Below are 14,252 nucleotides of genomic sequence, written 5' to 3'. Positions count from 1 at the left end.
CCCCCCCCTGGCTCATTCTAGACCCCACCCCTGCCAGGATGGGATCACTGGGAAACACTACCTTAGACTGATCTCTGGATTTTTCCCTGAGTAATCTGTATTTGTAGATCGGTAGCAGTTTTATGGATGGAATTATGAAACCCTAAAATTAAGTGTTGCAATTCCTAACCTCAGTCTCAGAAACCCTAAGGAATAGTTGTGTTCTAATAGGGTCACCATGAGTCAGAATCCATTCAAGGATAATAGGGATGGAATGGGGAAATGTATGGTTATAATTCTGTTGGGAATATGTTGTCTTTTTTATGCTAATGCAGCAGGAATTGGTGTATGGTGTGTCTTGAGACAATCTCTTGATATATAATAAGTTGAATAAACTCGCAAACCTATTCAGAAATGCCAACTCACCCAAAGACTCAATGAGAATGAGGACCTTCCTCAAGAGCCAGCAGTAAAAGAAAGCTCCCTTAGAGCTGGCACCCTGGATTCAGAGTTCTAGCTTCCTAAACTGTGGGAAAGTAAATTTTTTTGTTAAAGCCACCAACTATCACAGCAGAAAACCCGTCGTCTTTGACTGAGGAGGACACTGAAAGGAGGAAACGTACCTCCTGAAATTCCACTGATAGGAAACAGACCAACAGCGCTACATCTGTTGACTTCCAAGGAAAAAGAACCATCCCTGAGATCGACCAGAAGGAGCACAAGAAATCAAGTTGTCTCAGTCTCAAAGGGTGTGGGGCTATACTTGTGGGGGTTGAAAGGGTAGGACCATGGTCTCTTGAACTGATCAGAGTTGCCCTCTCAGTGGGCCTGGAAAATGGAACTGAAGGCCAAGGAGCCTCTAGCCTGAATTCAGAGAGTATAGTCAACACCCAGTGTCTGGAGGCTAGGGCCATTGCCTAGATGGCTTAAATTATTCTGCTGGATATTTTACTTGTTTAGTATCAGTCATCCCATCTTCCCCTCCAGTTTATCCCATTTATAGTGGGAACGTCTTTCTTGTGCCTATTCCATTGTAGTGCTCTAGAAATAGATAATTTGCAAAAATGAGGAGCTGATAGCAAGGGCTCAAGTAGAAAGAAAATGCTTTGAAAATGATGATGGCAACATATGTACAAATGTGCTTGACACAATGGGACATCTCTGTGATAAGAGATGGAAGAGCCCCCAATAAAAGTATTTAATTTGAGCTTGAGGGGGCGGGGCAGCATTAAAAAAAAGTATTTAATTTAAAAAAATAGATAATTTGAGTTCTAAATCTCCCAGGTTCAATTGTATGATATGTGGATTAGGTACCAATAGAAATGTAAAATATATAAATAAGTCTCACGGGCCCCCAAAATCAAGGGGAATTTTGGCTCTGAGTTTTGAACAAGCCGTTTTTCTTAGGGTCCATCAAGTCAGGGAAATTGAGTCCCCGTCTGAAGAACTCCATTCTAAGACTAGAAGTTAAAGTGAGCTGCCAAGCAGCTGATAGACTGTCTTGTGATGACCAACTGAGTCCACTCGGTAGTGGACGTGGAGAAGGTAACATTGGTGAAGAGACTGGCTGAGTTTGGATGTGTTCCATTGGCACCTATTGACCTAACCTACAAAGGCTAGGCAATGGAGAGGGAGAGATTGGCTGTGTGCTGCTCTGAAATGCAGGGAGGTGTGAGGATTCCCAACTGTACGGCTGTGACCTAGCCAACAGTGGGTGGGGACAAACTTACCAGAACCTGATAAATGAGAAAGATGGTGGACACCAAGAGCTGGCAAAGATTGCTGCAATATATCATGGCTAGCTCCCAACTAGGCTTTGTTTATAGATGCAGATGTTCAAAGTTCAACTGAAACTGAAAGAGATTGTAGACTTGGAATAGATTTAAGCTTTTGGAGTGATATGTTGGGGTGTTTTACATGTGGCAAAGACATGAATTTTAGGGGTACCAAAGTTGGACTATCATGGATTGTGGATTGAATTGAACTCCTCTAAAAATACATGTGTCAACTTGGCAGGTCCATGATTCTCAGTTGTTTGGCAATTGTATAATGATGTAGTTTGGCAGTTACGTAATGATGTAAGTTGGCGATTATATAATGGTGTAGTCATCCTGTATTGTAAATCCTATAAAGTCGTATTAGGGTTGGGTGTAGCTCGATTTGCACTCTCTTAAGTATCACCTTCCTGAAGACACGCCCTTGCATGAGTCAGCTTTTATTTTACAAGAGTAGGAGGGACTTCAATAGGTGGGATCTCAGTGCTATCAAGAGAAAGAACCAGAAGTGGATCTGGGCCCCTGAGCTGAGAAACTCTTGGGCCCAGGGAAGATTGACAGCAAGATAAATGTTAAAAGCAAGCAATGGCCTTTCCCTCACAGTTGACAGATAAGAAGCCTTCCCGTAGAGCCAACACCCAGAATTTATCTTCTATGATGAATCATGAAGTTCCTGAACTATGAGAGAATAAATTCTGTCTGTGAAAACCATCCACTTGTGATAGTTCTGTTTATAGCAGCACTAGATAAATAAGACACTAGGATACCTGCCTCATTGCTGGTCTTGGATTTGTTTTTTCCTTAGGAAGCAGCCTCAAAGTTGTCTAGTTGCATTTCATCAGGATACTGAGATTGCCCGTTACTTTTTACCACTGCTGGGATAGCAGTGGAGAACAGGGAGAGCTCAGTTTCCCTGGTTGATACTGTGCATTAGTTGGCACCTATTGGACTGTAACCTGTGTTTCTCATTGCTCTTGTAGGAATTGGGAGCAGTCTCTCTGGATGGCTACTTTCATCTGTGGAAAGCTGAAAATACACTGTCTAAGGTGTGATTGATGAGCCATAGTAACTTTACCTGATATTTCACTGTCTGGTGAAAATACTCTACTTCTCCTTGACCTTTCTCATTGTCTGAAACCCCATTTCTCCAAAGGGAATATAAATCTCTGTCCCAGTCTGATGGACCTTTCTTGAAAGGAAAATGCCTGCAACGTGATTACTGAGGCTGATTCCTTCACATGGAAAAGGCTGCCTGAGAGGCTGTTTGAGTTAGTTGGCCTTCAGTCCACAGAAATTACTGACTCCTCACCATGCTGTGTGGGTGGAAACACCCAAGGAATAACCACTGGCGATTGAAGGTCAACTAAATTAAGATAGACCATCCCTGAAGTTAACCATCTAAGCTAATACAAATGGACTTAGTTTACAATATTTTCCATCAGTTTTTGCAGAGAGTTAAACATATACAAGAGTCTTGCCCTCTTTTTATCCCAGAGGCCTTTGCTTATTCTTTAAGAGTTCTCGTTAGAGAAAGGCAGGGTTCAAGCAATAGCGATTTTTTTGTGTCACAGCCTCTGCCTCCCGTGCGGTTAGGCAACCATGAGGATTTGCTGAATGACAAGGAGCAAGCCTAAGACCACTGGAGGTTTTCCGGGATGAGTCAGTACTGGGAGTGTGCTCTCCCTAGAATGTGGTTTCCACCTTGACCTGATGAACATTGAGGAGGGTGGTGGGTCTTTCCAAGGGAACAGGCTTTAGTGCCCTGAGGCTAGCTCTGGAAGCAATCCCTCTCCTTCTCTACCTGAAGCTTTGTCTGTTATCACAGTCTCCCTCTCTTCAGTGCCTTGGTCTGTTGCATGGCTGGTGTGAGGGAAACCCTCAGAGGTGGGAGTCTGGAAACACTGCCCCCTTAGGCTCTCTGATGATACCAACAGGTTTCTTTCATCTGTTTTCAGCTTCTCTCCACCAAACTGCCATATTGCCGTGAGAATGTCTGTCTGGCCTACGGTAATGAGTGGTCAGTGTATGCAGTGGGCTCCCAAGCACACGTCTCCTTCTTGGATCCACGGCAGCCGTCTTACAACGTCAAGTCCGTCTGCTCCAGGGAGCGAGGCAGTGGTAAGAGTGCTGAGGTGCTGCTCAGGCCCCAGTTGCATCACAGAGGGGTTTTAACTGTAGGTGTCAGTGTTGGTATAGCCCACAAGGTTCTGTGTGGAACGGCTGGATATGTGGTGACTCAAACCTGCAAATGGCCTGGGTTTCAAAACGCCACAGGCAAATGTGTGGTCACGGAGACCAGCAGTCAAATGACTAATGGTTTCCAGGTTCCTTCACAGAGCTTTACATATGTGTCTCGTAATTCTTTCTGGGGCCCTGCTGGAACTAAAACTCCGCTTATGCTAATCAGTCATGTTGTTGAGGTGTGGGAAGGAATTATTGTGATTGTGCTGATGATGTCTTGGATATTTGACATGACAGAGAATACTGCAAATTGTATACTGCAAATACGGGCAGCATGTTGTATGTCAGACCTCAGTAAGCTGAACAAAGTGTTCAGTTTAGTTCTGGCTAGTGGGTGGCTATATTGGAGGAAGAAGTAAGGCCAATGAAACCCAGGATTAATGACCCTACAGGGACAGCAAGTTGAAAAAGGCGTTCAAGGGGAGGGGGTGGGTTACAGTGTTGGTGGTGGAGTGAAAGGAGGACGATGTCAAGGAGTGCATGTAGAAAAAGAATGTTTGGAAACTGATGGTGGTAGCAATTAGACAGTTTTACTTGAAGTGATTGAAAAATGGAATGATTATGTTATATGTATTAAATCCCAACCAGTGTTTTTTTTTTTAATTAAAAAGAAAAGACAAGGATGGCAAGACTTTGTCTTAGATACTTTGGGCGTGTTGTCAGGAGAGACCAGTCCCTGGAGAAGGGCCTCATGTTTGGTAAAGTGAAGGGGCAGCAACAAGGAGGGAAGTCCTGCAACAAGATGGATTGACACTGGCTGCGACAACATGGGCTGAGGCACGGGAACAATTGTGAGAATGGCCCAAGACGGGGCAGTGTTCGTTCTGTGGTGCCTCGGGTCACTATGGGCCAGAGCCGACTCAAGGACACCTAGCAAACGAGCAAAACAGTGGAGGACTTAGACCACTCAGCCTCCATCTTTTACAGCATGTTCTCCTAGAAAGTGGCCTCGTTGTCAATGAAGGAGTGGCACTTTATTGGAGGGAAAAAGACGCTTGGGTTTGTAGTGTACTTGAAGGTTTCAGAACGCCACCATTGCTATCACCTCACTTCATCCAACCAAGACCGCAGTGGAAAGCACTTCAGAAAATGAATGTGGACCCCACGTTTGGGGTGCGATTGAAGCCCCAAACATTGTATAATCTGGCCAGTGTCTTACAGCCTGGTGGGAGAGAAATATTTCCTGAGAGCCTTAGCAGATATGATGTGGATCCCAGTTGAATCACAACTTGTCAAGAAGCCTGTATTCCTGGGTTATTACAAAAATGACTTTTCTCTTTGGATTTACTTATTTTGAATTATACTGAGACCCTCACATTTTGAAACAGAACAGTATTTGTAATGAGTAGGAGTCAATAGGTTTGGCTGGACAGTGTGTGTGTGTGTGTGTGTGTGTGTGCTGGTCACTGGTACTGGAGGAGCTTACCTCCATCATGTTTTCAGGCATCTTCCAGGCCTGTGTACTTGATACACAGGTGGAACCAATGTGTTTTTAATTGTGGTGCAAATTGATATGACAAAACATTCACCAATTCAACCGATTTTACGTGCACAGTTGAGATAGATACATTTTTCCTTGTGATCTGAGTGATCAGATGACTGTCTAAAGTGAGGCAGTGCTCCTTTGGGTGCAGAAGTGCTGCCTGTTAGCCTCCCTCCTAGCACTTGCACGGTTAAAGACGCCTTGAGGTACCATGGTACTGATTGTAGAGCAGGTCCAAGGAAATTCTTAACGATGTAATGGTTTGTGCCCTGATTTGCAGTATACATTGGAAGCACAATAGAAAAGAGCTTAGAATTATGGAATGATGACTCCAGAGTCAGTCTGGAGGAGGCAAGGAAAATTTGGGGTATGCTTTCCCTTGGGGCTGAAAGTGTCTCATCCGCAAGCACTAGTACTCCTCCACGGCTTCACAGAGAGTTCCTGTTGGTGTGTGGATGGGCACTATGGTATCAGGCTTCCCTTTGGCTTTTGCTGGAGCTTCATCTGTGATTGGAAAGGGTGCCATGGGAACATGACACTGGAGAAATCAGGCCAGCAGACTCTCTGGCCTCCCACTCCCTTACTGCTTTTCTCTGCGTCTCAGGGATCCGGTCAGTGAGCTTCTACGAGCACATCATCACTGTCGGCACAGGGCAGGGCTCCCTGCTGTTCTACGACATCCGAGCTCAAAGATTTCTGGAAGAGAAGCTGTCAGCTTGTTACGGGTCCAAGCCGAGGCTAGCAGGAGAGAACCTGAAACTAACCACTGGCAAAGGCTGGCTGGTGAGTAAGCCCCTACCTGAGATGCTTACGGGACAGTGACCGAAAAGTTGTCTGCACTCTATACCCCCAACCTTGCTGGCATTCATACTCAGGTGGTTTCTCATGGAGCAGAGAAAGCCAGGTCCTGTCCCTTGGCTTTGTTTTATTTCGTACTTCTCTGTTGTCTGGGAGCACTGAGGCCCAGTGAGGTTCATTGATTGACCAGGACCCCAGCAGGTGGTGGTAGAGCAGGAAGGAGGGGAACCTTCCCCTTGGCCAGTGCTGCCAGTGCGTTCATTACTCAGTAGCTCAGCCTCAGCTGTCCTGAAGACCGTAGGTTTGTACAGCAGTCTTCAGCTGGGTGTCCTCTCTGATGTAAAGTTGGGAAAACTGAGGCCCAGACTCTCCATCCTCCTGGCCCTGCTCATGAGGAGGCCAGAGAGTATTCTTGTCCCTTCCCCGGTTTCCTGTTCCTTAGCCTGGAGTTGCTAACAGATTCTCTTTCTCTGCTCGTAGAATCATGATGAAACCTGGAGGAATTACTTTTCAGACATTGACTTCTTCCCCAATGCTGTTTACACCCACTGCTACGACTCGTCCGGAACGAAGCTCTTTGTGGCAGGAGGTCCTCTCCCCTCAGGGCTCCATGGAAACTACGCTGGGCTCTGGAGCTAAGGACCACTCTCCCCAAATGCAGAGATTTACACTAACTTCCATCCTCAGTTTTCTGGTTTCTTCTTTTGATATTTTTCCTTTTCCTTCTCTCTTTCTTTCAGTTGTGTGAGGCTCTCAAATTTTAGTGGGAACACCAGAGTTTACCTTATGGTTTAGGCATCTGACAGGGAGACGCTCTGAGCAGAAATCTGAAAGGGCCTTTTCCCTTTTGGTAATCAGAATTTTACTTTACTGCCTTTTGTGTTTGTTTCTTACCCAACATTATTATTTGTCCTTGTTTGTATTATTTCTGTAAGTGACACACACTCTCCCCTCTCTGGCGTCCTCTTTAGGCCAACCCAGTCATTCTCACCCTTACTTCACTCTTGAGGTAGGGTTCCTTTATAATTATGTGGTTGCTGTCAGACTTTCTGTGAAAGTTTGGGGGCTGTGTGTGTGTGTGTGTGTGTGTGTGTGGACACGCATGCACTTGAGTGTCTGTAGATACTGTGTGTCACTAAAATTACCTGGAGTGAGAAGTACTTGTAATTAAAATATTTATAAAAGAAACAACTTTATTCATAGAGTCTAGCTTTAGGGCTAGTCTTTATCTTGTTTTTTAAAAGTCTGACAACACTGACTATATGAAATGGAAACAGCTATCCCTTGGGAAAGCCTTTGAGTTCCATTCCAGGCTTCCTGGGGGGCCCCACAGCAGGCCTCCAAAGTGATCCAGCCCCTACCTGTCCTCCCACTTGTTTGTCCCCAGGTGAGAACATGTGTGTGTGCATGTCTGTGTCTGTGTCTGTGTGTGCGCGCGCACTTGCTTGTGTGTCACTAGCACTTCCCCCACCTCCCGTTTGGTTAGCCATTGGCCCCTCCCCTAAAACGTCGTGGTCTCCATCCCTTGCAGCTGTGCGGTGAGTCGAAGGCTTGGGCACAGTCTGTTGGCAAAGAGAGTCTCCATCTCAGACATCCACCACCCCTCCAGCAAAACCTGATCTGTTCCCGGGGCCTTGGTCCAGGGGCCTCTAGTTCTCTAAGGCTCTCACATACTCAGTCCCCCAGTCTCCCCAGTGGGTTTTGCTTTTGTTTTCTAAATTGATTTCCTTTCGGGAGGTTGGGGGTGTGGCTGTTTAGAGTGAGTGCCTCATGTGTGTGGAGTGTGTTTTCTCGATGCAGTGGGGTGGGATTGAGGCCCTCCTTTCCTCCCTCTCTCCCTTCCTGTTGGTGCAGCTCTGGAGTGGTGGTGGGGTGACCTGCAGCCAGCGACACTGTGCATGTGACGGCATTGATGTGATAATATTGTGTCTGTTCCTCCCTTGAACTATCTGTGTAGGCTGAGGTTTTTAAACTCGCAGGCAACTGACTGACCATGGTGTCCAGTTGTTCCCTGCTTTTTACGCATCGTGTTGCAGATAACAGCTGTTCCCTCCCACAAATTCCTCCTCTCCTCTAAGCACATACACTGTGTCTCTGTCAATAGCCTATCCTGGAGAAAGGAAAAGTCCTATTTTTATGCTGGCACCCCCGCTTCTAAACCACCCTCCCCTGCCGCCCCCCTGCTGTGGGGGCCAGTGGGAGAGTGGAATGAGGATTGCACCCTGCTGTGGTTGGGGCTGCAGGGAAGTCCACCCTGACTTGGTGGAAGGAGGCAGGCACCACTGATTCTGATTCTCATCTTCTAACCTAGAGAAATAGGTGCTATCCACAGGGAATTAAGCAAAATGCTGGATGCTATCGAGCTTTTAATTGTCTTAATTTTTATTTCTATTAAACTACAAGCTGTAGATTTCTTAGTTCTCACAGAACTTCTATTATTTTAAACCAACTTGTATATTGAAAAACAAAAACAAAAAAAAACCTTCAGTAGGATGTTTTGTACTGTTGCCCGACCCTCTTCTGTGATGGGTGATGCGTTTGATTGTTTGAAATTTTCTGTTTTTAAAAATGTAGCACTTGACTTTTTGCCAAGGAAAAATAAATATTATTCCAGAGCCAAGTCGATTGAGTGTTTCGCCAAGAGGATGCAGAAAAAGCCCCTCGAGTACTGGTTGGAAGGGGGTTGAGGGGAGCTGAGGGTGGAGCAGGGGGGCGGGGGGACGGGACAGGAGTTCCTTGTGCTTGGACGCAGGTCAAGTACAGAGAAGTAAACAACACCTGCTTGTCCCTTATCCCCAACCTTGGCCCAAACTGAGGGTGAATATGCCCAGGGGGAGTGGTTTGGTACCTGGGAACAAACGAACAAACAACACGCTGAGGCTGGAAAGCTGTGGATCATCTTCACTCTGACTGTGGATGCTGGACCGGCATCGGACTCCTTTACATACATCAGGCATGGTGGTGATTGCCGTCCAGAGAGCCTAACGTACTGAGAGTGGTTGCATGGTGCCCTGTTAACGGGCTATTTTCTTTTTGTTCTGGGGGGGAGGGGAGTTGAGGCCATATGTCCTCTCATATTCGCTGCCCTCAAGTTGATTCTGAAACTGAAGACAGTGCCTGTGTGGGTCATCAGCTGAAAGGCAGGCAGGCTGCTGGATCAGACCACCCTCCTCACACCGTCATCTCTGCTAGGCCATGGGGCCGATTCCTCTGCCACATGTCACTTGTTCCTCTACAATGCAAGCTAGACACAACTGCCCTTTGCACCTGCTGTAGGGACTGGTTCCGAACAGAGACCTGCACGATCAAAAGCGACAAGGCAAGAAGTGGGGGAAGGTGACGGAATGGAAGGCACTGGCACCAGCCTTGCCCAGTAAAATCATGCATCCCGAAATGCTGAAGAAACGTTCTGTGAAATGAGATGTTACATGAATTGGACCTTGTGCGAAACCTTTATTGTACTCTGATCCTGCTTTCCCTCTCAGTATCTCAAGCATCTTTTCTTAGCAGTGCTCATAAATGTACTGATAAGGACTCATTTTTTTGTATGAACTTCAACCCATGCTATTAACAGTTTCTCATCTGAAGCAGGCCCTTTTCACGTTTTCATTAGCCTTAGCTTTTGGTGAAGCCAGGCATTTTACCAACAGAATTGTCACATCTATTTTTGTAGAGTGTCGGGATTGTCAAGTGTGAAATGCTTAAATTGCCATCAGTAGCTTTCACTAATTTTCCACCTTGTTTAGTCAACCTTTTTCTTCCAAATCAATAATACTCTCTTGCCTCCTGCTGCTGCATTCTCTAGCATGGGTTTTGCCCTGTTTGGAAACCAGAGTACACTTAGAGTAATCATTTTGAACACGGAAACTATCACACTGAAGAGATGTGTCCTGTGATTGGTGGCTGCTGCTTACAAGGCAAAGCGTACTATACAGGTCACTTTTTAAGTAGAAAATACAGGATAACAAATGCATAAACCAGGAATGGGCATTTATTAAAGCTTTCAAGGCATTTATATTACAGGTTATGTATGTTCTGAGCCAATCCCACCTGAATTTTGTGAGGCCATATCAGGAACAGATTGGAGGCTTTGAAACTTAATGACAGAAGCCCTGATGAGCTGTGGAAGAACATCATTCATGAAGAAAACAAAATCATTAAAAAGACAGCGAAGAAAAGATCAAAGATGTCAGAAGAGACTGAAACTTACTCTTAATTATGAGTAGTCAAAGCAAATGAGAGGATGAAGTCAAAGAGCTGAAAATCAATTTCAGAGGTTACCTATTGGAACATGTAGATTTTTATCTCCTTACACTGAATTGTAATGCATACTGAAGGCTCCAATCCTTGATCTTCCATCAGGAAGTGCTTGAAGTCCTCACTTTCAGCAAGCAAGGTTATGTGCCTATCACAGGTTGTTAATAAAGACTTCCTCCAATCTGGATGCCACATTCTTCATATCCTACAGTTTCTCTGCTTAGTTGCCCAGCATGCATATTGAGTATGATGAAAGGATACAGCTCTGATGCACACCCTTAAAACCATGCAGTATTCCCTGGTTCTATTCCCACAACTGCCTCGATCCATGTTCTGCATGAGCACAATGTGTTCGGGAATTCTCATTCTCAATGTAGTCATGATGAACACTGGGTGACCTAAAATGGTCCCAGCACTAATCCATAATTCAAAGTAAGGATCAAGGAGTTGTGAGCATACTCAAATGGTTATCCTAAGGCATCTTTGCTATGGACAATATCCTGAATTTTCAAACTCAATTTTGGCACAAAGTTAAAGCACACACCCACTGAAAAGAGGACCAAGAAAGCTTATAAAACCATGTAATTTCACAAACTGCCCAACTCAAAACTATGCCATAAGAAAAACATACTAATTACTTACTAAAATAGTCCTACAAAAACCATGTGGTAGTTGGGGATTATGTCAACAGTACGCTCCTAGGTAGAAATGGAGTTACGCCTGTCAAGTTGTAGTGTGATGACTCCTCGTGGAGTATATGGCGTTTGGTGTAAAAGAAATGGACTCTGGGAACTACTAGTTCTCTGTTACTTCTCCTTTCATCTTCTTGGAACTCTGCCTCAAGGGCTGCCCAACACCAACAGCTGCTGGTGACTGGCCGTGTTTCCACTGACTGGGTCTACATGACTCTCTACTTGGCTTATGATCTTCCTGCTTCCCGTCCATCATTCTGTGTCACCACGTGGCTACCTAAGTCTGAAGAGGGACTTGCGGATTAGCAGCAGACTTATGGACTTGAGCTGGACTGAGCTGGGATGCCTTCTTGATACTTAATTATTTGTTGATCTATATTTCATATGTAAAATGAAAATTTCAAAGGGCAGCTCAAAAAAAAATCCAAATAGCTTCATGAAATGTGTAAAGACCTGGAATTAGAAAAACAAAAGGGAAGAACATGCTCTGCATATCTTAAACTGAGAGAACTTAAGAAAAAAATCCCAAGCCTTGACTTGAAATCTTCAAAGATCCTATGGGTAATATTTTGAATGATGGAAAGAATATTCAGTCACTGCACCAAAAAGAATTAGTCGACATTCTACCATTTCAGGAGGTAGCTTATGAGCAAGAACCAATGGAGCTGAAGGAAGAAGTTCAAGCTGCACTGAAAGCAATAGCCAAAATCAAGACTCAAGGAATACCAGTTGATAGAATATCAGTTAAAATGTTTCAGCAAGCTGATGAAGTACTGGAAGCATTCACTCGTCTTATGTCTGGAAATTTGGAAGACAACTACTTGACAACTGACTGGAAGAGATCCATATTTGTGTCCATTCCAAAGAAAAGTGAGCCGACAGAATGTTCAAGCTATAGAACAGTATCACTGATATTGCATGCAAGTAAAATTTTGCTGAAGATCATCCAATAACAATTGTAGCAGAACATTGACAAGGAACTGCCAGAAGTTCAGGACTCATTCAAAAGAGGACATGGAACAAGGGATATCATTACTGATTTCAGATAGATCTTGGATCAAAGCAGAGAATACCAGAAAGATGTTTACTTGTGTTTTTATTGACTGAATGCATTCGAGTGTGTGGACCATAAAAAAACTATGAGCAACCTTGATAATAATGAGAATTCCAGAACACTTCATTGTGCTTAAGAAGGACTTGTACATTTATCAGGAGGCAGTTGTGCAAACAGAACAAGGGAATACTGCATGGTTTAAAATCGGGAAAGGTGTATGTCAGGGCTGTATCCTTTTATCACACTGGCTTAATCTGTATGCTGAGCAGTTTTTCAGAGAAGCTAGCTTACATGAAGAAGAGTGCCGTATCGGGATTGGAGGAAGGCTTATTAACAACCTGCTATGAGCAGATGATACAACCTTGCTTGCTGAGAGTGAGAACTTGAAGCACTTGCTGATAAAGATCAAGGATTGTAGCTTTCAGTGTGTGTTATGACTCAATGTAAAGAAGATCAACATCCTCACAACTGGACCGATAGGTAACATCATGATAAATGGAAAAACGGTGGAAGTTAAGGATTTTGTATTGCTTAGATCCACAGTCATTTTTTATGGAAGCAGCAGTCGAGAGATCAAAAAATATGCTGCATAGGTAAATTGCTGCTATTCTAAAAAAAGACCTTTTTACAATATTGAAAAGTAAGGTTGTTACTTTGAAGACTAAAATGCCCTTGATGCAATCCATAGTTTTTCCATTGTCTCATAAGCATGTGAAAATTGGACACTGAAGAAGAATCGATGCATTTGAATTGTGGTGCCAGAGAAGAATATTGAAAGTACCAGGGACTGCCAAGAGAACAAATTAACTGTCCTTGAAGTAGTACAGCCAGAGTGGTCCTCAGAGCAAGGCTTCATCTAGCATACCTCACATTGTCAAGAGAGACCAGTCTCTGGAGAAGGACATCATGCTCGGTAAAGTGGAGGGGCAGCGAAGGAAAGGAAGGATGGACACAGTGGCTGCAACAATGGGCTCACGCAGAGGAACAATTGTGAGGATGGCGCGGGACCCTGCAGCGTTTCATTCTGTTGTGCAAAAGGTCGTCATGGGTTGTAGCCAACTCAGTGGCACCTACCAACAACAACAATATGTTCTGTACCATTATACACCTGGCTGCATAATCACTTGGTGTACAAAAGACTCAATAATGTGTTGCATGTTGGGGAAAAAAAAAACACCCTCACAGTCATCAAGTTGATAGCAACTCAGTAGGACAGAGTAGAACTGCCCCTCTGGGTTTCCCAGGCTGTAAATTTCAACAAGAGCAGAAAGCTTCATCTTGCTTCCTTTGAGGGGCTGTTGGTTTTAAAACTGCTAATCATGTGATTAGCAGCCCAACTCTAACTCACTATGCCACCAGGTCTCCATGAACTCTATTATTAAATGGGCATATATGCACTAGAACATTGCCAGCACAGTGTTGCTAGAACGGACATTATATGGCATATAACGGTACGTGCTTTCTAAAATATGAGATCCATGGGACATTAATTGATATTTGTAAAATATTCCCTGTCACCTGATCTGACCCCACCACACAGGCAAAACACAAAGGGTGTGCAACAGAACAGCAAGGGGAACAGAGCAATAAAGTCCTCGGGAGATACTGTGGGGCCAAGGCATGGACCCCAGCAGACTTGACCGGAAAACACTCGTAAAGGTCAACAAACAGACCTTGAATTATTTACAGGCTTTCCCCCCTGTTGTTTGTTGTTGTTTTGTTTTGCTTTGTCTTGTTTTTGTGCATATTATTTTCTCTGCATGTCTATCTAGATAAGCAGGTTAAACAATCCGGAGGAGAAAACAACAGGACCAACAGTTCCCGGGTGGGCAAGGGGGTGGGGTGGGCATGGAAGAGGGGGAGGCAGGGAAAAGGAAAGGAAATGGGTGTTAACAAACCCAAGGACAAGGGAACAACAAGTGATCTAAGATTGATGGTGAGGAGGGTGTAGAAGGCTTGGTAGGGCTTGATCA

At 44.5% G+C, this 14,252-nt stretch overlaps 1 protein-coding gene across 1 annotated transcript in view; it reads left to right on the top strand.

Moving 5' to 3' along the window:
* The window catches only part of DCAF12 (DDB1 and CUL4 associated factor 12), a 32,466-nt gene extending 23,570 nt beyond the window's left edge, over window positions 1-8,896 (top strand). Inside the window, exons 7-10 of the mRNA XM_004712423.3 lie at window positions 2,735-2,800; window positions 3,710-3,872; window positions 6,083-6,261; window positions 6,757-8,896. Of these exons, the coding sequence (XP_004712480.1) occupies window positions 2,735-2,800; window positions 3,710-3,872; window positions 6,083-6,261; window positions 6,757-6,915 (567 nt within the window). The 3' untranslated portion in view covers window positions 6,916-8,896. The remainder of the gene's footprint in view (window positions 1-2,734; window positions 2,801-3,709; window positions 3,873-6,082; window positions 6,262-6,756) is intronic.
* Window positions 8,897-14,252: the final 5,356 nt, after the last annotated feature.

The sequence above is a fragment of the Echinops telfairi genome, unplaced genomic scaffold, assembly GCF_000313985.2.
Source record: "Echinops telfairi isolate 266 unplaced genomic scaffold, ASM31398v2 ScPeMD7_25;HRSCAF=90, whole genome shotgun sequence".
Taxonomy (NCBI): domain Eukaryota; kingdom Metazoa; phylum Chordata; class Mammalia; order Afrosoricida; family Tenrecidae; genus Echinops; species Echinops telfairi.
This window is presented reverse-complemented; position numbering and strand designations above follow the sequence as displayed.